Source organism: Hippoglossus stenolepis, chromosome 6, assembly GCF_022539355.2.
Source record: "Hippoglossus stenolepis isolate QCI-W04-F060 chromosome 6, HSTE1.2, whole genome shotgun sequence".
Lineage (NCBI taxonomy): Eukaryota > Metazoa > Chordata > Actinopteri > Pleuronectiformes > Pleuronectidae > Hippoglossus > Hippoglossus stenolepis.
The window spans coordinates 90,503-116,045 of NC_061488.1; the positions used below are offsets into that span (position 1 = coordinate 90,503).

Here is a 25,543-nt window from a genome sequence, read left to right on the forward strand (position 1 = left end):
CCGCCGTCACGACCCAGAACCATTTACCCCGAACCGAGTCCTCACCGGAGGAAGCCGAACCGAGTCCTTACCGGAGGACGCCGTACCGAGTCCTCACCGGAGCCATCACCGGAGGACGCCGAACCGAATCCTCACCGGAGGAAGCCGAACCGAATCTTCACCGGAGGAAGCCGAACCGAGTCCTCACCGGAGCCATCACCGGAGGACGCCGTACCGAGTCCTCACCGGAGACGCGAATCTTCACCGAGGAAGACCGAGTCCTCCCGAGCCATCACCGGAGGACGCCGTACCGAGTCCTCACCGGAGGAAGCCGAACACCGACGAGCCGGTGAGTGACTGAGTGAACGTTCCGGCGCGTGCTGCGTCAACACAGAGGCTCGCGCTCAATGATCAGTTTAATGAGCTCGCGCCTCCGTTATTAGCTTCATGTTCAGCTGCCGCTTCATTTAAATATTAATACACGTGAAGGTAAACGTATTAAGATACATTAAGAAATGACAGGGACCGAACGACCCGGTTTGATTCACCGTGATGCTCCCGGTCCGCAGCCCGTTACCCCGGAGATGGACACTGACACAAAGGACACACGATAAATGATTCAGCTCCTCTTAGGACTCAATTATATGATCTCTGTTCTGGTCATTGTGTGTCCCCCTATGTGGTCATTGTGTTTCCTTTTGTGATCATTGTGTATCTCATAGTGTTAATTTGTGTCTCATCCTGCTGTTGTCACTTTAGAGTTGTGCTGTTGGTGCCACTTTTGTTGTCTCTTAGTGAAGGGGGGTGTGATCATATACACAGTCTCATGAATAAGTCTAGTTAAGTTGAATTAAGCTTAGTTAAGTCTGGTAAAGTTTAGTTAGATGCAGACTGCACCAGTCATCTCCTCACTATTAGCATCTCCATTTGGATAATTTGTGTACTTTTGTGTAGTGCTGTCGTCCTTTTGGCAAATTTCATGTTTTTGTACAAATTTATAGTTGTTTTTGCGTAAGTGTGTTCATCATGTATCTCTTTTTTTTGTCTGTGTCTTTGCTGCCAACATTTTTTGATTTAATTGACTTTGCAACAAAAAATATTACATTTCACAACATGCATTCTTTGGCCAAGGGCCCCAAAAAGACAGGACGTGACACGGGCCCTTGGCCAAAGAATGCATGTTGTGAAATGTAATATTTTTTGTTGCAAAGTCAATTAAATCAAAGGGTTTGTGCAGACCCATTAATCCATCCATGGCAGTGAGGTCAACCCGGAATGGAGACAGAGGTGATCTTGAGCCAATCACTGTGATTTCCAGTTGGTGTAGCCGTGCATTTGACCGTGGTCTAATGTGTTATCTATTCTGCGCTGTGCTGAATGAGTTTCACATGCTGGCACTTTGAGGGCCAGTGCTCAATAGAAAGATCACACGACAGCCACATGTGCTGCCTCCCAGCCCCCCCATCGTCCTAAATCAACCAGAGACACTAGTTGTCTATTAGTACATGTGTGTAACCAGACAATCTTCTCTTAAAGTAAAACTTTTTTCTAGTTACGGAGGCAGGACAACTTATAGAAAGACGGGACCTGGGACGTTGAACAAAGCGAAACGTAAATAATTAAGTCTTAAAATTATAAGACTAAAGATAAACTAAAAATGAACAGAGTCAGGTTATTACTGAGTATTGTATTTTTTTGTCTGATGATGAACAAACTTTATAAACATTTGACTTAAATAAAAAGTTAAAGTGACATCACAGTGTTTGTTCTGTTAACGCAGAGAGAAGTCGTTCATGTGTGATGAGCTCAGTCTGACTAAAATGTTCATTTATCCTAATCCCTTCATTTAATGCGAAATATCAAACAATGTGTGGATCATTTTTGATCAAATTTGATTTCTCCTCATGTTGTTATGATCTGCACTGATACTATAAAACAGGAAAACTGTAATATAATACTAATATATAATGAAATTATAATAGTTTAATGTTTTTATATATTGTAATCAACTCTAATTTAAATCCGGAGAGGACACATTAAAAGTCTGGAATAGAAAAACATTACACTCTACTCTTTTGTCCCTGTCAGGATCCTGTAGATCATCACTCGGCTTTTTCCAGTTATCTGATTGGTCAGTAGTTTAGTTGTTGATAGGTTTTGATGTTATCATGAACTTAGCTGCTAGAGAGCAAGTTATCAGTTCAGCATCAGTTGCCGTGGTGATTTACCCTGGTAACAAGTGAACCAGCTTCATGAGAAAAAAGCAGAGTTAAACCTTAAGTCATCTGGATAACCAGCGCCTGCGCCACCAGGTGATGGAGCCGCTTGATCACCTGTGAGCTTGCTAGATTCTTGCGGTTATAACCTGGTGTCAGGTTGAAGTTGGTGTTGGTGAGTGCATGAAGCTTCTGACGTCTGTGTGGGACTGACAGTCAAATCTTTCCCTCAGTTAAGCATCAATAGTGTCGGAGCAGATTTATTAAAAACCTTTCAGACATGTAGGATATTGGTTTAAAAGGGTCACATTTACTACTTTAAAATACACATCTCTGCTCTCAGGATTTGCCTCATCAGGTTACAACTGCTGCTCCAAAATTAACAATCTCTGACAATTAAGTCTTCACTTACCTCATTGTGCAAGATTTATTTTTAAAATCTAATATTTATTTATCTATTCATGTTTTTTCACTGACGAGGCCATACCAGGAAAAGTTCAAATTCTACGCCTTCAAAAAAGCAAAGCTGACTTGTTCCTTTCCTATTCTACTACTATTTGGCAGATATCCATAGAATAACTGTGGGCAGCTGAGTGAACTCTGCTATCTGAGTCATGATTTTATGACTTCAGCTTTAAATCACATTTTTCCACTCAGAGGTTGTTTATAGATTTTTGTCTAAATGAGGAGATTTTGCTGAGAAAACAAGGAAAGTTGTTTGAGCCTGAGATTCTGAGTAAGAGACAGCCAATGAGAGGAGACACATCAGCCGTGTGTGTTGCCGTTCTTTTCTACTGTGTGTTGTGTGTTCAAGGAAGTGTGGTACTGATTAAGACGGAATGTAACAAATAGAACCAGATGTGGAACATGGAGGCCTCTTTCATTTACAGGCATCTGAATCCCAAAGGAACATTTCAAAATTTCTCAGGAAGACTTTTCTTTTCTTTTTTTTATTGGCAGAGAGGCTGCTGGGTAAATTGGCTTTAACACTTGCAGTGGGCTAATGTTAGGGTGAGGTTATCACCAGAGCTCAAACAACTGATATATATTAGTATATGTAGATGTGGCAGTTGGCTATGTCACAGGGCTCTCCCACACACAAGTATTTCAGGTAACTCCAGCTCCTCCACACAGTTTGGTACAGAGAGGGTTTGTTACTGAAGGATGAATAGCCTCATTGAGAACTCATTTGGGAGATGTCCTACTTACACACACACACACACACACACACACACACACACACACACACACACACACACACACACACACACACACACACACACACACACACACACACACACAGACACAGCTCCTAAACTAAATACTAATTTCTACTAGACGGGCATTGATTTTATCAGCAGCAGCCTGCTGGTTGATTCAGTTAAAGTTAGCCTCACGCTGTCTAAGTCAGGTAAAATATTTTACCTCCACCAACAGGTTTACATTTTCATCTGTTTTTGTATTTATATAGATCTGATCTAGTCTTGATGTCAATCAAATAGCTTTACAGTTCATTTGTGCCATTCAACCGTTCTTAAACACATTGATGCAGTGAATCTATGTGCAGCCCTTTCTCTGTCATAGATCAGTCATTCACTACCGGCACAGCCGTTACAGCTGTTGAATAAATATTTGACCAGTTTAATGTTTAAAGTATGGATCTTTATGTGCTGATCAGTGTTGATATTGTGTCGGTGGTTACAAACAAATCAATGAGAAGAGATAAATATGTTTGATTCGTAGTGAAACTGCAGTGGCACAGAGCCGTCAGCTGAGGAGGACGTCCTTCATATGTGGCCCAGGATCGTTGCACTGTTAAAAGAATGTGGACACATGTGGCCCACAATGTGGTCTGGTGTGATCAGATCTGTAACTGATCTGAGTGCGTTCACACCTGAACTCAGAGCTGACCATTTGAGATCGGATCACAAAAAACACATGTTAATATCAGGTGGGCCTTAGTTGGTTAGTCAGAAGGATTACATAATGGTGGTGATTACATAAGAACTCAAAACTACAGTTGTTTTCAATTCCTTGAAGATTTGGTCTCAAAGGAACTGACGCAACATCAAAAATGAAAAAGGTGATTTACCAGTTAACCCAGAAAAACACTACACAGGGTTAATCATGGTGGTGTTTTAGAGTCGTCCTCCTTTTGAGCTTGAAATAGCACTGAAAGCAGTGATGTGGTAACTCTCACTTATCACACATCAGTGACGCCACAGAATTACCCAAGTCACACCTATTTGTCAAGGCTAAACACCAAATTGTCTGATTCCTAAGATGTCATCAAACATTTATGACAAAGAAATGTGATTGAGGTCGGATTTTGTACAGTTTCATAAAATGTATTATGTATAACTATTATTAAAAAGAAAACACAAATACAACAATTTTTCATTTATCTGAATAAATGAATGGGTTTTGTTTTAATGCTTTGTATGATGTTATTTTGTCTGGATTTTTGTGCCACTTATGACACATGTGATCAATGATGAGGGATTTAATCAATTAGGTCATTGGCACCTCATTTTTCTGCCTGTTGTCATTAAGATACCATTACTCTGCTTTTCTTCCAAAATATAGCACAGTTTCTATAACTGGTCTGTGTCCCATATTGCACATGTACAGTATCATTTTAAATTTTAGAAACCTTATTGCACTGACATAATGCATGAATATAAATAGTCTGTATGGCTTTATATTTATATTTATTTCTTATTTAATTTTTGGGATTCTTCTACATTTGTGCTGCTACTGTTTGTGCTGTTGTGTCTAAATCGAATTTCCCCTTAGGGGATCAACTGAGGGACATGTTACTATAGTATAACTATACAGTTTCTATTTAAAGGCTTTTAATGGCAAATGGCCCAAAACAGTAGCAGAGTTGATGTCAGAGAGCTGCTGGCTATAAATAGCTTGGTCATGTGTGGCCTAAATGGAAAAGAGGACATTTAGATGGATGCATTCAGTGAAGAACCTGTGACCATAGGCCTTTTCCACCAAAGATGTTCAGACATGTCAGATAAGGAAAAATGCAGATGTGACCTTCTTAATAACATTTAACATTTAGGGTTAATCCCCGAGTCTTAGTATTGTGCGTCCTGGCTTTATTCTTTCTTGGACACTTGAAGAAAACTGAGTCTTTCTTTGTGTTTTTCTACCCCGGCAGGTCAAAATGCCTGATGTGAAAAATGTTTTTCCTACTTTATTTTCAGTACTGATATCAGGACTCGACTCACGACGTTTTCAGACATGACTTGGGGATGAAGTCCAGAGAATGTGGTTCAGATTCTGCAGACTTTCTGATGACTTTGTACTTGGGGGACATGTGGAAAAAGTCTGTAGATATCCGGAGGCCCTCACTCAGACAATTGTTTTCACACATGAACCTCCTCCAGAGAAAGTGCACACAATCTCCTGAGTTCAGTGCAGTCTGGAAACAGCTTTTGAATGATACCTTGAGTAAATGCACACTTTTCAATAGGAAAATTATTAACTTTATGTGGACTGTACTTAGTGGTTTTGTTTTTTGTTTCTCCGACTCATTTGTTTGCACAGAAACAATGGATCTAGACGGTGTGGAACATCCATAGCTGCAGTTTAGGCAGCCATTTAAAAATCCTTAGCAGTAGTCTTCACAACAAGTTATTTCTTGGCCCAAGTCCCAACCTTCCACCAAGTTTAGTGGAAATAAGTTCAGCAGTTTCTTCATAGAAGATTGGTCCTTGCATACTTTTCTGTGTCGGTCTTCTCCACCTCTTGACTCCTGTCCTCCCTCATTCCTTACACATGCCTCCTTTCTACACATTTCATTTTACAGCCAGTGAAAATGCCAAGACCTAGGATAGTATGTGTTTATCTCTGTCACTGACCATCTGTGTTGATTTTAACCAGCTTTCTGCTCTGTCCCCCCCACAGGTTTTTGAATGCTGATCCCAGTTCAGCTGGTTCAACCTTCTCTAATCCTCTGAACCTCAGCGGTCCACCGACAGTAACATTCGACTTCTTCATCTTCGTCATCTTTGTCTTCATTGTGAGCAGACATGCCCTCAGCGGTTGGTGGTCCTGTGGGATACACCCCCCCTGAAGGTGGCTGGGGCTGGGCGGTGGTGGTGGGAGCCTTCATCTCCATTGGCTTCTCCTATGCCTTCCCCAAGTCCATCACAGTGTTCTTCAAAGAGATAGAGGTCATCTTCGATGCCACACCAAGTCAGGTGTCCTGGATCTCGTCCATCATGCTGGCTGTCATGTATGCTGGAGGTGAGTGGTGTGTGTGAGTTTGAATTAATTGTTTGTGTAGTGTTTCAGAGAACACATGTGTCACTCCTTATTGTGGAGACAAGCAGCAAAATCTTTGTGATTAAAAAAAACATCCATCATTTTATTAAATGTTGCAAACAGCAGACACGTTTTTAACATGTGGACAGAGAGGTTTTTGCTCTTCAGAGTAGCTGCTCATAAGAGGGGCAGACACTTGGGCTTTTCTACACAGCTACGGACGTTTTGTCACTATGACCGAATTTTGTCCATTAAATGTACCCTTGTGATGCCAGTAGGTGGCGCTAATCACCTCCACCAAGGAGGTTCTGTTTTCATCTGCAATTGTTTGTTTGTCTGTTTGTTAGCAGTTTATGAAAAAACTACTCAAAAGATGTCCATGGGTGGGGGATGGGACATGACAAAAGAAAGAACTCATTACATGTTGGAATCGATCCAGATAAACGATCCGGGAGAAGCAGGTACTCTCTGAGTGCCCCTCTAGTTCCCTTTTTTTCATTAGGTACCAGAGTTGAAAAGGAACCGAGCCACCATGTTCACCATGCTCACTATTCTTTTAGCCACTTTTTCTAGATTTTCGATGTTGTTAAATGCAAACATAGTAAATCAGCTGTTATATTGGGGGCCGTCTACCCCAGAGTTTAGCCAGTAGGTCACTGAACTTATTGTGAATGTTTTCCTTGTAGGTGTACATTGTATTTCTCTGAATTCACTGAGACGCATTCTGTTTAATGTGCTTTAGTTGAGGCTAATTGGGTTAGTTCAAGTGCTTTATTTATAGAAGTTGCTTTAACCCAACATGAGGGATTTAAAGTCTAAACTCAACCAGCTTGTTGGTGTTGTTGTTGTTGTTGTTTTGCTGATAAGTAGCATTTCTCTTTGGTTCATTTTCTTTAGAACATGGACTCTGTCATGCGTCTCAGCATTGTGGGATTCTATTCTCAGTTATATTTGTGCAAAATGTTTCTTCACAATAGTGAACTCTCAGTGTAGAGTAATGAGAGATAAACAGTGTAATGTTGCAAATATATACACACTGCAGTTTCTCACTGGCCACTGACAAACAAGTTAGTTTATGCATGTTAACATTCCAGTGTCATTTAAAAGTAGTGAATATATGTAATCATCCCCCCCTGCAGAGACATGGACTCAACCTGAGCTCTGATGTTGCCCTGTGGAATTTGGCAGCAAGACATAAACAACAGATCTTTTTCCTCATGTAAGTTGTGAGGTGGAACCTCGGGATCAGACCTGTTGTTTCAGAACGTCTCAAAGCACTGGTTTGTAGCTCATCACTCGACTGTTGGTCAGTTCTTATCGCTTCTGACTGGGAGCTTTCACAAACCTTTCTGTTTCTCGTTTACAGCATTTTTTTAATAGTATAACTAATTTAGGATTAATGATTGATTAATGATTGATTAATTAATGATTGATTGACCCTAACCCTAATTGTATTGCTATATGGCTGCAAGTACATATTACTATTTTCTTAAATAATTAATACATTGTTGTTTTTTATACAATTTTCTTCACCATATCCTGAAGCCAAAGGTTAAGTCCTGAAAATGCTTGTTTGGTCCCATCAACAAAAACCTCAAAGGTTTTTCAAATTTAAGACAAACAATGTGAGTGTTGGAAATTTCTTCATGAAAAATGACTGAAGCAGATGTTTAACTTTAATATTAGTTTTATAGATGGATTTTTCCTTCACTCCTCTTTGCAGAACTGTTTGAGCTCTGCCTAGTCACTGGGGGCGAAGAGACGTTTTTTATGAAAATAGTCTAAATGTCCGAGGAGAGTAGTCTACGCTTTTAGTAACTGATATTTGCAGATTCCCAGTCTGTTAAATTTATATATTAAACGTGTCATGAGGAACACATCTAAAGCTGGCCTATACAGACACAGTGTCATGGGACTTCTGGACTCACAAGAATGTGTTCATGATGTGATTCTGACACTAAAACAACCTCAGAGAACAACTTATTAGATCAGGCAGTGTTATGTGTTTAGGGTTAGGGTTAATTTTACAAATAATGTAGTTTAACACTGTAGAATGAACTTCAGCTCGTTCTCAAATTGTTGCTCAGGTGGGGCTTGGTTGTAGCGTCTCGTTGCCTTGAAGGAGAACTTGGAAAGTCTTGTTTGAATGAAACTTGGTTTCTCAATGACGGTTTGTTGAGCATGAACATCACCATCTACTCCTTATTCACCCTTCACTGAAGCAAACCCAAAACAAACAGAAGCCATTTTTTCTCTCCTTTCACTCTCTCGCTCTTTTCCCCTGCTGCCCTTCATATCTCTCAAGCTGCTTTCAGTCATGCACTGAACTGTGCAGATCCTCCGAGGTGCATGTGTGAACCCAAATGTCAGAACCCCGCAGTTTCTGTGGACTTTCTCCACCCGGCCTCCTAGTATAAAGTCTCTAGGAAATTAGGAGAACTCGATTTGTGAACACATAGGGGGATCCCCCACTGGATTCGTCAATATCAACAACCTATGATCTCAAATTGTAGTTTTTAAGCATGTAACCTGAAAGCTGTCTCTGTATGTGAACTGGAGTATTCCTCAGAATCAGAATTCTTTTTATTGCCAAGTATATTTACATATACAGGAAATTGCCTTGGTGTGGTTGGTGCCTTTGGACATAACAACAAATCGGACATAAAACAACAATATATACAGAAAAAACAATAGGCACGTGCGGTGCTAAGGTGCAGTGATTGGTTCCGGATAGTGCCAACAATATATAAGTTATAAGTTATGTGGGGGGCAGAGTCAGTGTGATGCAGGGGCTTGTTTGTGAGCCCCACTGCCATGGGGAAAAACTGTTCAGGTGGCGCGAGGTTTTGGTCTTGATGGCCCGGAACCTTTTCCAGATGGGAGTCTCTGGAATAGGTGGTGGCCGGGATGGGAAGGATCAGCAATGATCTTGCCTGCTCTCTTCCTGGTCCTGGAGTGGAACAGGTGTAGGAGAGGCCGGCAGGTCACAGTCGATGACCTTCTCAGCTGACCGAATGATCCGCTGCAGTCTGCCCTTGTCCTTGGCAGTGGAGGCAGCGAACGAGGGTGATTGATGCAGTGAGGATGGACTCAATGATGGCCGTGTAGAACTCGACCATCACTTTCTGCGGCATGTTGAATTTCTTCAGTTGCCGAGGAAGAACATCCTCTGCTGGGCCTTCTTGGTGATGGTGGTGATGTTCTCAGCCCACCTCAGGTCCTGTGCAATTATAGTCCCCAGGAATCTGAAAGACTCCACTGTTTTAACTGGGGAGTCGCACATGGTGAGGGGGGCGGTTTGGGCTGGGCTCCTCCTGAAGTCTGCTATCATCTCTACAGTTTTCGAAGCGTTCAGCTCCAGGAAGTTCTGGCTGCACCAGGAAGCCAGGCTGTCAACTTCCTCTCTGTATGGCCTCGTCCCCATTGGAGATTAATCCAATTAGGGTTGTGTCGTCTGCAAACTTCAGGAGTTTGACAGAGGGGTGGCTGGAGATGCAGTTGTTGGTGTAGAGGAGAAGAGTAGAGGGAGAGCACACAACCTTGTGGGGCTCCAGTGCTGATGGTCCGGGGCTCAGAGACAAGTTTGCCCAGCCTCACGCGCTGCTTCCTGTCTGTCAGGAAGTCAGTGATCCACCTGCAGGTGGGCTCAGGCACGCTCAGCTGTGTCAGCTTGTCTCGGAGAAGAGCTGGGGCGATAGTGTTGAATGCGGAGCTGAAGTCCACAAACAGGATCCTGGCGTAGGTGCCGGGGGAGTCAAGGTGCTGGAGGATGAAGTGGAGTCCCATGTTGACTGCATCGTCTACAGACCTGTTGGCTCTGTAGGCAAACTGCAGTGGGGCGAGGAGGTGGTTGGTTATGGCCTTGAGGTGGGTCAGCACGAGGGCCAAAGGTCTTCATTACTACAGAGGTCAGGGCGACTGGTCTGTAGTCATTAAGGTCTGTGATCCTCTGCTTTTGGGAAGGGGGATGATGGTGGATGTTTTGAGGCAGGCAGGTACCACGCATTCAGCCAGTGAGGTGTTGAAGATGTCCGTGAACACTGGAGACAGCTGGTCCGCACAGTACCTGAGTGTGGAGGGAGACAGCGTCTGGTCCAGCTGCCTTGCGGGGTTCAGTCTCTTCAGTAGTTTGTTGACATCTCTCTCCTGAATGGAGAGAGGTGTGATGGGGGAGGGGCAGTCTGGGACCATTTTGTGGGGGAAGTGTCTTTGTCCAGGCTGGGAAGAAGAGGTGTGATAGCTGTGGGGGTTCAGAATGTGGGGTAGGGTAGAACTGGTCCATTGTCTGTCGAATCTGCAGTAGAACTCATTCAGGTCGTTTGCAAGTTGAAGGTCTTCCACAGAGTGGGGGGATTTGGTTTTGCAGCCGGTGATCACCCGAAGGCCTTTCCAGACTGACGAGGAGTCGTTGGCTGCAAATTGTTGTTCCAGCTTCTTTGAATACTGTCGTTTGGCCTCCTTAATCTCCTTGCCAAACGAGTATTTAGCCAGTCTGAACCTATCCTTGTCCCCAGTCTTGAAGGCCACCTCTTTCTCCAAACGAAGCTGTTTGAGTTTTGCTGTGAACCAGGGCTTGTCGTTGTTGTAACTCACCCTGGTGCGTGTTGGAATACATCTGTCCTCACAGAAGCTGATGTATGTGCTGTATGTGAACTGGAGTATTCCTGTACATGTACTCATTTCTTTCTCATGTTAAAATACAGCCACTGAGCAGTTAAACCAAGCATCACTGGACTAATGTCAGAGGTTGGTCTGGATTCGTCCCCTGATCAGGATCCATGACAAAATTTAATGAGTTCTTCTCTGAACAATAAAAAACCCTTCCACTGTTTCATGGTTCTGTCCAGTAGTTTCTGTTTACTGAATAACATGCTATCTGTTCCACTGTATATACTCACAGTGTATATATGCAACAGAGCAAATGTATCTACTGTGGGGTTAATAAAGAATTATCTTATCTCGTCTTATCGTATCTTATCTCTCACAAATAAACAAACAAAATGGACCCGGGTGAAAAACATTACCTCCATGGTGGCGTTAACAATCTGCAGATTCATTAATGATAAATAGTCGTGGGAATGTCATTGGGGCCAAGAATATTTGTACCAAGTTACAGTCCATCAAATAGTTGTCCCGAAGGTGGCGCTAGAGGAAAAACCAAGCCAGTGAGGTATATTAGGAGAACATGTGTCTGTACAAAAGCAAATAAACCTCAACCTTTCAAACTGATTTCAACCAAACCTGAAACTTGGATGTTTAAAAACAACCAGTTTTTTCTCAGACTGAACCATTTTACTTTTCACTGCTGCAACAGTGGCCTTTCGTGTTCACTCTCTGTTTCTCTCTCTCGCCGTCTGTCTCTCTGTGTCCATTTGTCCGTGTCCTCAGCTCAAATCTTTGTATCTAAAAATGGAGTCTGTTCCTTCCACTTACTCATTCATCCCCTTCAGAGCTGCGTGCCAGCCTGCACTTGTATTCAGTCGGCATTTAGAAGAGGGAACTGCCGAGTGAGGAGCAGGGGGGAGGAGTGAAGTTACATAACTAAAGCCAGATGTTGAAGTAGTTTCATTTTCTCCCATATATATATATGTATATATACATATATATATATACACACACAAGTTTTTTAATCCTGTCTCACAATTCACTCTTTTCAAGCATTATACCTGCTTGTACTGTAGCATGAGGGAAGTACTAGGGTTTACAAGTAAATGACTCACTGGTTACACATGCGCCATCGCACGTACACACACTTACTTTTACAGAAGAAAAAAAAACCTCAAGTATTTCTTTACTGTGGTTAACAGTGTGAACTAGGAAGAGGAAGAACAGACAGTGATTTAAAAGATGTCACTGATTCCACAATCTATAAAAATGTATTAATATAAATAATCAAATAGTCCTAAGTACATTTATTAAAACCCTTTTATTTTGAAGCTTCTCCAGTGTCCTGTGGTTAAAGGGATTGTACCCACGGTAAATGAATACTGTGTGGGGGACTTCAATTTAAAAGATATCATCTTTTTATAACACAAATAGTTTTTGTTCTTAAAACCATGGGCGTTGCACATCTGATGAAAAATCAGTGAAGTGCGATGTAACATTTCCCTTGGTCTCAGCTGGTGCCAAACATTTAGCTGGTGTGTTTCTGTATTTGATTGAGTCACTTCCTCATCTCCTCTGTGGAGTTTACACTCACACACTGACACATGGACAGTGAAGCACAGATGAGAGAAGAGGTGAACAAGGCAGAAAATGTCAAACAGTGTCGACAAAAAGTGTGAATACAAGGTTTCCATGACTGATTCAAAATGATTAGTGCTGCTGCTTCAGGATCGAAGCAGAAGCAGCAGTTGGTTTGTAATGTGTCAGAGTCTGAGTGTTGTCGTGCTGGCTGATCCTGATAATAATGGCGGATCCTGTGTCGTGTTGGCAATCGTAGTGGTGGTGGACCTCGATCGAGGTGGCAGCTGACCGTGGACTATGATTACAACAAAACAGCTTAATATACAATATGTCTCCTCAGATACTCGACCATTACTGACAATAATCCATCAGTTCATTGACCTTCAGCTACAAAGTGTTTATTCTAATCAAAGCTGTAAATACTCTGATCTCTCTGATGTTCTCTGTTCCACGTGACATCTGTTCACTTGTGTCCGTCCTGGGAGACGGATCCTCACGTGTGTCTCTGAGGTTTCTACCTTCTTTACCTGTTAAAGGTTTTAGTAGTTTGACTCTTGTTGAGGGTTAAGGACAGAGGACGTCTCACCTTGTTGAAGCCTATGAGACAAACTGGGATTTGTGAATATGGGCTATACTAATAAGATTTGATTGATTGATTGGAAATCAAACCTTGTGCACACCAGTGCAAACAACTTAAAAAGTTAGTCAGGAGCCCTGACTATAAATTGTCCATCCTGCAGAAGTCGAAAAATCATATATCTCTTGGAAATGGATGTTCCTCTCGTTTGCTTATTAATAGGTTTATTAATACTATAACACTCTCTCTCTCTCTCTCTCTCTCTCTCTCTCTCTCTCTCTCTCTCTCTCTCTCTCTCTATATATATATATATATATATATATATATATAATAATATTATTGAAATCTAACTTTTTTGATTAACTCAGCCCTGGATGTTTTACATTCAGCTGCTAACTGTTTGTAGTGCTGATGTAGCCTCGAGAGATGAGGACTGGTGAGATCATTTCCACTACACACCCCCACATTCTTGTTCTGCTGCTCAGAGCTGCTCAAAATCTCTACAGCAAAACAAAGTCGACGATGTGATACAGAAACGAACAAACACAGATGACTGCCATGGTTCAACATCTGTTTTGTGTATCTTCATGAGGAGAGTCAGACCTTTGTGTTACAGTGTCCTAACTTAAATATAACAGTGGAGATTCAGCAGAGGAAGAAATACCATTGTCTGTGTCGGGTAAGAAGTCCTGGAAAAGATCTATAAGAGGTTTATAAAATTGAATTGGCTAGTCATTTCCTAATTCACCTAATCCTAATCTGGAATTACAAACAGCAACATGCTCCTTTTTGTGTGTTGTTGTGTGTCTGTGTGTAGCACAGCGCGGTCACTGACTGTCAGTGTCTCAATGAAGTGTGTGTGTGTGTGTGTGTGTGTGTGTGTGTGTGTGTGTGTGTGTGTGTGTGTGTGTGTGTGTGTGTGTGTGTGTGTGTGTCATCAATCGCTTCTTTATTTTACAGCTCACATTCCCAGTTTGTCTCATAGATGTTAACAAGGAGCAACTTCCTCTGTTCTTAACTCAACAAGAGTCAAATAGAAACTTAGTGATCAGTGAATAAAGCTCAGTCACATGTGAGGATCCTCTCCCAGGACACAAGTCCAACAGATGCTGATGGAACTGAACACATCAACACAACAACAGGATTCACTACATGAGAAGAACCAGTTTGTAACTTCATGTTTAAAGTGTTTATACATAATGTCTGATGGAGATGAAGGAGCAGAGGAACTGAGGAGTTCCTGTCAGTGATGGTAGAAGATGTGAGGAGACATGTTGTATATGATGAAGTCTTGTTGTGATGATAGTCCACGATCAGCTGCCACGACATCAGCTCTGCTTCATCTGTTGACCAACAAAACATCAATAAAATGTTTTACTAAAAGTATTGCTGCTAAAATTAGACAAAGGAATAGTTTAACCCATGCGCTCGCTCACTTGTGGACGTTTTGTTGGTGTAAAGCTGAGGGAAGGTCTCTCCTCCTTCTTTCACAGACAGAAAGAAAGTAAATGATGGAGGGAGGAGGGAATAATGTGGTTGTATAATATCTGCGACGACACTTCTCATTGAGCTCTTTGTGTTTAAACACGCAGCACTGCTGATTTTTCCATGTGAATGCTGAGTGGATGCGTTTTCTTTGCCGACCTTGTAGGTTCCCTTTTGTTCACATTGAAGCTGCTAAAAGAATCGCAGAGTGGTGCGTTCAGTGTCTCCTGCAGAGAAACCCACCACCCTGAATAGGGCAGCATACAACACAAAAACAAGGTGTCAGACACGTGAGGCTTTGGGGATTAGTGCATCCAGAGCGCCCCCTGGTGTATATGGTCAGCGACCAAGTGTCAAGGACAAAGGCATCACAGTCGGAGCGAAGCATGATTCAATTCAATTCAACTTTATTTGTATAGTGCAAAATCATAATATACATTATCTCAGGGCACTTTACATAGAAAGTCAAGACCTTAAAATTGTATTGTTTTTTGGTCGAATAACTAACTAGAATAGAATCCTTTTATTGTCGTTGCACAGTGTACAACGAACTAATAAATTGTTCCACACATGAGGAACAATCATCTCTCACACAGACACACTATAAAGATTGTGCAGCCTGTACTTTGTATTCACATCCAGCAGAGCAGTGTCAGCCTGGTTTCATGTGAAAGCCCATTCATTCTGACACTGACACGCAAACTGAGACACGTGGCCTTCCTCCTCCTCTCCCTCCTCCTCCTCTCTTCTCTCTACTGTTCATTTTATACTGTTCATTTTATACATACATGTAATTTGTGTACTTACTGGGACCACTGTATAAGAAAACTCTTTAATTTGATTATATGTATTTACATATTTTTATAATTTTGTAAAATATCCATCAGTATTTTCAAACCCAAATGCTGCCTCCTCCCAAAAAGTCCAAATGCTCACTGTTGATTTACTGCTCATTTACTAATTGATAATTAATAATCAAATAATTTATAATTTAATAACCTTCCACCAGCACAACACTGCTTTGGTCTTAACTACGTATTCAAACGCTTTTACCCTCATTGTTGTGTGTCATGTATCGTGTGTGTGTGCAACTTTTCCAGGAACAAGCTGCTCTGTTGCGTGTCCTGCCCCCCTCACCCATACCTCACCTTTCCTCCCCCTCCCTTCCTCTGTTCTGCTGTTACACAATCACTCATTGTCCCGCTCTTACTTTGACCCTAATAGCACCATCTGCTGGTTAAAATGGCAACCTGATGTAACAAGATTGTATTTGCAGAAACAACAGCGTTCATAAAGCCAACATATATATATATATTTGTGTGTGTGTGTGACATTTTAATCTTAGATTACCTGCTGATATTTTTATTATCTCCACTAATGAGACTCTGTTCTGACCCGTGTCTGTCTGTCCATTTATTTGTTTACTTTTTAGCAAAATTACACATAAACTACTGAACAGATTTCCAGTAAACTTGGCAAAAGATTTTTTTTTAATTTAGCCGCAGATCCAGGAATTTGTATTTATCTTTCTTTAACATTGAGAGATATGTCTTTAACATTTTCACAGATTTATCAAAGAATAATTCATGATGAAAACAATCAGATCAGGGGCCTGTACTAAGAAGAGTTTAACATACCCAGAATATCTTTCAGTTATTTAGCTGAACCTAACCTGACAAACACAGTCAGGCTCGGTGGTCTAACCCTCACCCTTTAAACTTAAAGTCAAGTTTTCCCACTCTAAATATGAGCGCGTGTACATAAAAGGGACGGGGTTTACTGCATATGACCAATCACAGACACGTATTAAAAGTATTATAGTATTATATTAACAAAATAATAGTTCAGTTAATTCTTATTAAGTATTTAAGATTTTGATTCGTGAAATATCAAGTAACAAATATTTGAAATTTTTGCACCTCAAACTGATCTGAAGATCAAGTTATTGATTATTCATCTAATTGTTTCAGCTTTTTGTATAAAGAAGCAAAGATAATTCTGTAAACTGAGTATTTGATCTACAGAAAAATTGCTCTTTTGATTGGTACATTTTTTTGTCATTTTAAAGCATAATGCCAAAATTCCCTTGTCATCGCATCCCAAATGACAGGATTTGTTGTGGTGCTTTATATTATTGTAAACCACATTGTAAATGTGTTTTGGGACGTGCTACATAATTAAGGTTTATTATTTTTACTATCATTGAATCATCTGAGATCAAACTGAAAATCTTTTTTGGCTTTTGATTGGGTGAAACAAGACGCTTCAAGATCGCACCATGAATTTATTACAGCAGCGTTTTTCACTGTTGTGTTCATGTTGCAGTAAAATTCAACACTGGTCTAACTCAACATTTCAACCTCTAATCCCTCTCTTCATTCTTCTTCTTCAGGCCCAATCAGCAGCATCCTTGTGAACAAATTCGGCAGTCGACCAATCATCATAGTCGGTGGTTGTCTGTCAGGGTCAGGACTGGTCGCAGCCTCTTTCTGCAACACTGTGGGGCAGCTCTACTTCTTCATAGGAGTAGTGGGAGGTAAGTATTTCACCCACCTCTGACATAAATGTAATAATTGAATATATAAATATAAGATATAATAAAAACATGTTAGAAATAATAAGATAACACCACCCCTGTCTTTGAACTTGTTCAACTCATCATTATGACATTTAGTGGCTACAGTAAAATAATTTTGATAAAACATTGTAATAATAAAAATATGAATGAAAATAGAAATACTATATACAATAACTAGAAATAATACTATATACAAAAGGCGATACAAAAAAAGGACCATATAGATGTAGGGATCAAGGTTGTATTATTGTGCAATTTATCCATTATTTTATCATTTATAGAATGTGCAGCAGTTCTTTCCTGAGCCTCAGTTTTCAGTGTTTTACTGGAGGAGCTGTGTTCAGAGAGAGAGAGAGAGAGAGAGAGAGAGAGAGAGAGAGAGAGAGAGAGAGAGAGAGAGAGAGAGAGAGAGAGAGAGAGAGAGAGATCGTCCTCCACACAGTCCAGTTCCATCTCCACCTCAGAACCTTCCTCTCCAGCTTGTTCAGTTTGTTTAGGGCCTCAAGTTGAAATTTCACTCAGTAGGTCAGAGGAACCTCACCACCCCCAAATTAGAAATCTAAGATGGTGGCTCTGCCTATCAAAACAATCGGGAAAGTTGTAGTTTTTACTGTTTATTAGCTTTTCTGTGATTAAATTTGTCGTACACATAATACTGTCCAATTACAGTCTGTGGACATGTGACTACGCTGTTAGTATACGTGAAATGCTGCGTAATGCAAGAAAAGAATCTCATGTTGACCAGCGGAGTAATGCACCTTGATGCTGCCAGGGGGCGACACACTGATACAGTAAAGACTAACGATGCAGCACACAAGTCTAAACTGAATGAAGTCAAATCCGTGTGGAGAGCACTGACCACTGTTATACACCGACTGTTGTAGTCAGATTTTTTAATAGAAACTGTTATTTTGTAAATTTTAAAGCACAAATTTTGAGGCTCGTGAAGATGCACACCTCTATAGTCACACTGTGATGAAAAATACATAATGAATAGAAATAAAATTCCTTGACAAAAGTAATAACTTTGAATGAGAAGAAAACACAAAAACCACCAAATATATGGAACTTGACCTAAAAGAATAAACATTAATGCACCTTTTCTGCACTGTTTAATCTGCGAGATACCCTAACCCTGAAGTTTACACATACTGATAAGATGAGATAAAACTTTATTGATCCACAGACCGGGGAAATTCGGTTGTTACAGGCAGGTCAGAATGAGGTAGACAAGAGAATGAAGAAATTATAATTTAAATTAAATAAAAAAATGTATGACAAGTATGTCTAAGTCTGTGAAAGGTGTTATCGGCCAACTGCGTCTCCCAAGGCCTCTCGTCCGTTTCTGCAATGAAGATGTCCGGAGACAATTTCTACTCATTGAAGAATTTATTTCTTATTAGCCATAAGACAACAACATTTAGGATTAAGGCATGAAAACTCTGAAATCTATTTCATAGCAACAAGAACTTGCAACAACTCATATTTGAGATACACTACCGTTCAAAAGTTTGGGGTCACCCAGACAATTTCGTGTTTTCCATGAAAACTCACACTTTTATTTATCAAATGAGTTGCAAAATGAATAAAAAATATAGTCAAGACATTGACAAGGTTAGAAATAATGATTTATTTGAAATATTAATTTTGTTCTTCAAACTTTGCTTTCGTCAAAGAATGTTCCATTTGCAGCAGTTACAGCATTGCAGACCTTTGGCATTCTAGCTGTTAATGTGTTGAGGTAATCTGTAGAAATTTCACCCCCCGCTTCCTGAAGCCCCTCCCACAAGTTGGATTGGCTTGATGGGCACTTCTTGCGTACCATACGGTCAAGCTGCTCCCACAGCAGCTCAATGGGGTTGAGATCTGGTGACTGCGCTGGCCACTCCATTACAGACAGCAGACCAGCTGCCTGCTTCTTCCCTAAATAGTTCTTGCATAATGTGGAGGTGTGCTTTGGGTCATTGTCCTGTTGTAGGAGGAAACTGGCTCCAATCAAGCGCTGTCCACAGGGTATGGCATGGCGTTGCAAAATGGAGTGATAGCCTTCCTTATTTAAAATCCCTTTTACCTTGTACAAATCTCCCACTTTACCAGCACCACAGCAGCCCCAGACCATCACATTACCTCCACCATGCTTGACAGATGGCGTCAGGCACTCTTCCAGCATCTTTTCACCTGTTCTGCGTCTCACAAATGTTCTTCTGTGTGATCCAAACACCTCAAACTTTGATTCGTCTGTCCATAACACTTTTTTCCAATCTTCCTCTGTCCAATGTCTGTGTTCTTTTGCCCATATCAATCTTTTCTTTTTATTGGCCAGTCTCAGATATGGCTTTTTCTTTGCCACTCTGCCTAGAAGGCCAGCATCCCGGAGTCGCCTCTTCACTGTAGACGTTGACACTGGCGTTTTGCGGGTACCATTTAAAGAAGCTGCCAGTTGAGGACCTGTGAGGCGTCTATTTCTCAAACTAGAGACTCTAATATACTTGTCTTCTTGCTGAGTTGTGCACCGGGGCCTCCCACTTCTCTTTCTACTCTGGTTAGAGCCCGTTTGTGCTGTTCTCTGAAGGGAGTAGTACACACCGTTGTAGGAAATTTTCAGTTTCTTCGCAATTTCTCGCATTGGAATAGCCTTCATTTCTAAGAACAAGAATAGACTGGCGAGTTTCACATGAAAGTTCTCTTTTTCTGGCCATTTTGAGAGTATAATCGAACCCACACATGTGATGCTCCAGATACTCAACCAGCTCAAAGGAAGGCCAGTTCTATAGCTTCTCTCACCAGCAAAACAGTTTTCAGCTGTGCTAACATCATTGCACAAGGGTTTTCAAGGGTTTTCTAATCATCCATTAGTCTTCTAAGGCGATTAGCAAACACAATGTACCATTAGAACACTGGAGTGATAGTTGCTGGAAATGGGCCTCGATACACCTGTGTAGATATTTCATTAAAAACCAGACGTTTCCACCTAGAATAGTCATTTACCACATTAACAATGTATAGAGTGTATTTCTGATTAATTTAATGTTATCTTCATTGAAAAAAACAGTGCTTTTCTTTGAAAAATAAGGAAATTTCTAAGTGACCCCAAACTTTTGAACGGTAGTGTATTTGTCTTTTCCTGTGATTTTTAAACTCTTAACATATTTCCTCTTCCTCCTCCAGGTTTGGGACTTGCCTTCAACTTGAATCCAGCCCTCACTATGATTGGAACATACTTCTACAAGCGCCGGCCCATCGCCAACGGCATTGCTATGGCAGGCAGCCCAGTGTTTCTGTCCACCCTGGCTCCTCTCAACACCTGGCTCTATGATGAGTTTGGGTGGAGAGGCAGCTTCCTGATCCTGGGTGGACTTTTGCTCAACTGCTGTGTGGCCGGTTCCCTTATGCGCCCCCTCAGACCCAATCCTCAGCCCGCAAAGCTTGACTCAGAAGCCGGCGAGGCCAAGGCATCGGATTCAGTACAGCCACAGCAGAAGAAGACATTCCTGCAAACCATCAACTCCTTCATTGACCTGACGCTGTTCAAACACCGCGGGTTCCTGTTGTACCTGATGGGAAACTTTGTTATGTTCTTCGGTCTCTTTGCTCCGCTCGTCTTCCTCTCTAATTACGCCAAGAGTAAAGACATCAGCAAAGAAAAGGCAGCCTTCCTTCTGTCAGTGCTGGCCTTTGTAGACATGTTTGCCCGACCCTCCATGGGCCTGCTGGCTAACACCAGGTGGATCCGGCCGAGGGTGCAGTATTTCTTTGCAGGTGCTGTCCTTTACAACGGTGTTTGTCACGTGCTGGCGCCACTGTCGGTGGACTATACTGGATTTGTGGTGTACGCCATCTTCTTTGGTTTTGCATTTGGCTGGCTGAGTGCAGTGTTGTTTGAGACACTGATGGACCTGGTGGGGCCTCAGAGGTTTTCTTCAGCCGTGGGTCTTGTCACTATAGTGGAGTGTGCACCGGTGCTGCTTGGCCCGCCGCTCACAGGTAAGATACCCAGCATGCATTTAGGCTGTCCGTAGGGCGAATGCGTGCATTCACCAACTGTCGTATTTCCGCTCCATTCCGTATTCCCGTGCTGATCTCAGTTCACTGAGCTCGTCTGTGTAAAGACTATGATACTGTTCTTTGTCTGAAGTTTGACAGACAATTTGCTTTCTCAGCTCTTATATAGTAAGAGTTATAATGAAGTGTCAGTGATTCTGACTCTGATGTTCCTTCGTATCATAGATCTTGAATTTTACTCATACTAATCATACTTGTTGAAAGCTGCAGAAACTCTGTAGGATTAATTCAAAAATAAGGTCTGTAATGAAAAAATTACTTTCATTATCATTCATTTACTAATTACTGGACTGGTTTTAATTTTTTACTTGAAGAATAACACAAATAAGATTAATAACAACTTTATGTTGCTGTTCATGGGTTTTGTCACCAGAAACTGATTTGAAAGATAAAAGGACTTATTTTGTTTTTATTTGTGTTTTGCCTTTTTTTATTTTATTTATTTATATTTATTTAATTGTTTTAAAGAATATTAATCCAGATCATCATTTGAACTTTGTTAAAACTGAGTTGTGTCTCTGTCTCTTCTCCACCTCCAGGTACTTTCTATAACTACTATCAACACTATGACTACACCTACATAACCTGTGGCATCATCCTCATAATCGCCAGCGTGATGCTCTTTGTGGGAATGGGCATCAATTACCACCTGCTGGATCGAGAGAAGAAAGAGGAGGAGAGGCGAGAACGAGACGAGCCCAAAGAGGAGCGCACTGCCATGCTGGCCCCTCCCTCTCCATCCAAATCAGATGAGGAGGCGGGCGAGGAAAGCAACGTGCCAGGCGCCATCAGATTGGAGGAAGTGGCCAAAATGGATGAGGACACAGTGTAAAAAAAGAAAAAACAAACAGACTGGTGAAGGACGCACACACGGCTTTGCACACTTCACACTTCACACATACATTAGTTGCAGTTACTCAGTACAACCGCACACTGTCTTTATATAGTGAACAAGCCTAAAGCCATAGAAACACTTAAAGGATTCAAACCTGAGACCTGCTGCTGTGATGTGAAGCTTAAAGCTGGCACCCGTCGTTTCACTGCGTTGATACCGTTTAGTTTTGGTATCAAACGTGCCTTCAGTAAACTCAAGTCCTCCGCACCATGTTAACACCAGTTATAAAATAACCCAGTCAACTAATGAGGACTTTACTCTCAGGGTCTTCTCACTAATCACTCGTCCTCCACTCTGCCAACAGTTGTATTTTTGCAGTATGATCAGATACTGCATTGTTCATGTACATTTCCTGCAACTCTGAGACCACATATCCAACAAGGGACTCGTGGTCTCAGGTTCTGCTCACGTGTCAGACTAAAAAATAACTTCAAGAAGTTTATTATTTCATTAACAGAACAGCAGCGATAATTTTAACCTTCAGTCAAGTATATGACGCAGAAAAACTCAGAAACGTTTAAAAATACAAAGATGTAGAAAAGTGAGAAAGTTGAAAACCGATGTAGGAATCAGGAGCGAGGATCAGGCGTGTGCGTGTGTGCGTGTGCGTGTGCGTGTGCGTGTGTGTGCGTGTGCGTGCGTGTGCGTGCGTGCGTGCGTGTGTGTGTGTGCGTGTGTGTGTGCACTCGCTTGGAACACAGACACAAAACTGATAAACGTTTGGATCAGATCATGTTTTTTTGAGATCAGCATTTTCATCATGAACAATTAAAAAATGTACATTTCTCAAAGTAACATAAAAGATTTCTATGTGTTTTCTATGTTGATTCCTTGTTGAGCTGATCTGATGCTCGCTTCGTCTCTACCTCGCTCTATCGTCTCTATCGTCCTTAAAGTTAACGTCCACATAGACGATCAGATGTCAGAGTTCCAGCCGCAGCTGTGTATGAACCTGTGAGTGGCATCAATGCAGTTCACACACGAGAACTTCTTTCTATCTCTTGTTCATGCATCTGTCTCTCAGTCTCTGTTGCACGTGGACTACGTGCACAAGCACCTGTGCTACCACCACAGACCGAATCAGTTGTGTGGGGACAAACCTCGAGACAAACTCCAATGATGCTGAACAACACACAACAGTTCACACATGTTTTGAAACGCAGGGATCAAGCGAAATTAAATTTTTGCATAATTTCAAAAAAATCATGTGTGTACGCATGTGTGCGTGCGTGCGTGCGCGTGTGTGTGTGTGTGTGTGTGTGTGTGTGTGTGTGTGTGTGTGTGCATGTGGGCGTGTGGGCATGTGTGTGTGTGTGTGTGTGCAGTTTAAACTGAAGCCTGGTTTCATCATTTCAGAAACTGCACTCTCAGCACATTAATATCTAAACTGTGCGTCATATCAGAGCAATGTTGTTGCTTAAAATTAATCACAGACAAGTCGATGGTTATTGATTAGTGATCAGTTTTATTGAAGCGCGTCTTGGACTTGAAGAACCAGCCAGAACAAACAAACAAAATATATGGAGGTTTTAAACAATTCATTATTTGTTCTAAACTTAAATGTTTAATTGTTCAAAAACATTTGTCTTGAACAATGTTGAAAAATGATAGAATGAATTTTGGAATGCTTTTAAAGAAAGGATCATTATTTTTACTTTTTAGTACATTTTTATTATTGTCAACACATTCATTGAAAAGACCAACAATTAACGGATCCTGCAAACCAGTAGGGCTCTGCAACTGATAACAATTTACATTGTCAAGTTATTTCATTTTTAAAATTTTATATAAAATATATAATATCAGATAATAAACAAATTTCCAACTCAACCCAGATAATCCACTTTACTGTTTATGTAATATTCTCATTCCAAAAGCTTGAAAACACATAGAATATGAGTGGTGTTATTCTTTATAATCTGAAAACAATCATGATCTAATGAGAAGGTTTTTTTTAGTGGAGCAGGATTTTTCACACTGAAAGATTTTCTGTCAAAGTGTAAAATGACGACATTGAGAAGACTGTACAGTAAAATACCTTTGATTATTTTGAAAGCTGTTCTAAGCATACATGTCCAAATTTATTCCTTTTTAAAACCAATGACTTACAGGAGGTAAGTCGTCCTAAATGTTGTTTGGATGTTAACACGCGTCTGTTTTTTGGTAAAGTTGGATATTTGTTTCATTCTGCTTCTACCTGAAGTTCTCACTCGTCTCTTTAGTACAATCTGAAATAGAGGATGAACACGTCAATGTTTCAGTAGAAATAAGAAAAGAAAAATTATTTGCAGACAAACTGAAATATGCTGACACGTATTACATGACAGGTATATTTTAAGTTACTCCATTTCAAAATTGACAAAATCAATCACTTATTTTTTGCCTTTGAGAAGTGTGACTGAACAAAGTAGTGAAGGACTAGAACAAAAACATTACATAAAAAAACTTAGTCTTTCTATTGCAGTTTTTTTTTTTTTTAAATGGTACTGTACTTAGCCTCAGCACATTTTTGTTTTAAATAAGAATAAATCAATGTATTAACTTTCTGGAAAATAACATTTTCTTTTATTTGCATTAGATGTTTTTATCTTTGTATGTGTGACGTGATAAGATGAATGAGAGAATAAACCGTTTTTAAAGCAAAACTTATCACATTTGTTTTGTTCTGTAGAAAAATTGTTCTTCTTGACCCTCACCAGTCAAACGTTACACCCCAGCCCGTCCACTCCGCTCTGCATCGGCCAATCAGCTTGCTCCCTCACTGCGAGGGACAGCTGTCACTCAACAACATCACGACTGTTTCCTGTCCTGGCTCCTAAACGGTGGAACCAGCTCCACATGGACATCAGGACACAAAGTCTATCTTCCTCCAGACTGAAGACACTTCTCTTCAGACTAAAGCTTAGTTAAGAAGATGATGTGTGATAACCATCATCAACTCTGGTGTTTATATTCCCCCCCAAATATTTGCACTTACATGTAGCACTTTGTAGTTTGTCTTTTTGTACTTAAAGGGGACATAGCATGCCCATTTGACCACAAGTTGATATGGTTCCTTGGGGTCTTAATGAAATGTCTGTAACATACTTTGGTCAAAATACCACAAGGATCATTTCAAACAGCTTTTTACCCTGTATAAAACAGCCCTCCACAGAGCGACCTGTTTTGAGTGCTTGTTCCTTTAAATGCTAATGAGCCAGCTCCCCCCCCCTCTCCCCCCATGATTTGAAACGATATAAATTACATATTTTATATGATATAAATTATCAAATATGCATCCCATA

The 25,543-nt window shown here is 40.9% G+C and overlaps 1 protein-coding gene across 1 annotated transcript; it reads left to right on the forward strand.

Moving 5' to 3' along the window:
• Positions 1–274: 274 nt before the first annotated feature.
• On the forward strand, positions 275–24,904 carry LOC118111028 (monocarboxylate transporter 1). Its single transcript, XM_035159289.2, has 5 exons — positions 275–328; positions 6,117–6,458; positions 17,117–17,260; positions 20,471–21,286; positions 21,904–24,904. Exons 2-5 carry the CDS (start codon positions 6,242–6,244, stop codon positions 22,194–22,196), a joined length of 1,470 nt encoding a protein of 489 aa, XP_035015180.1. The 5' UTR covers positions 275–328; positions 6,117–6,241; the 3' UTR covers positions 22,197–24,904.
• Positions 24,905–25,543: the final 639 nt, after the last annotated feature.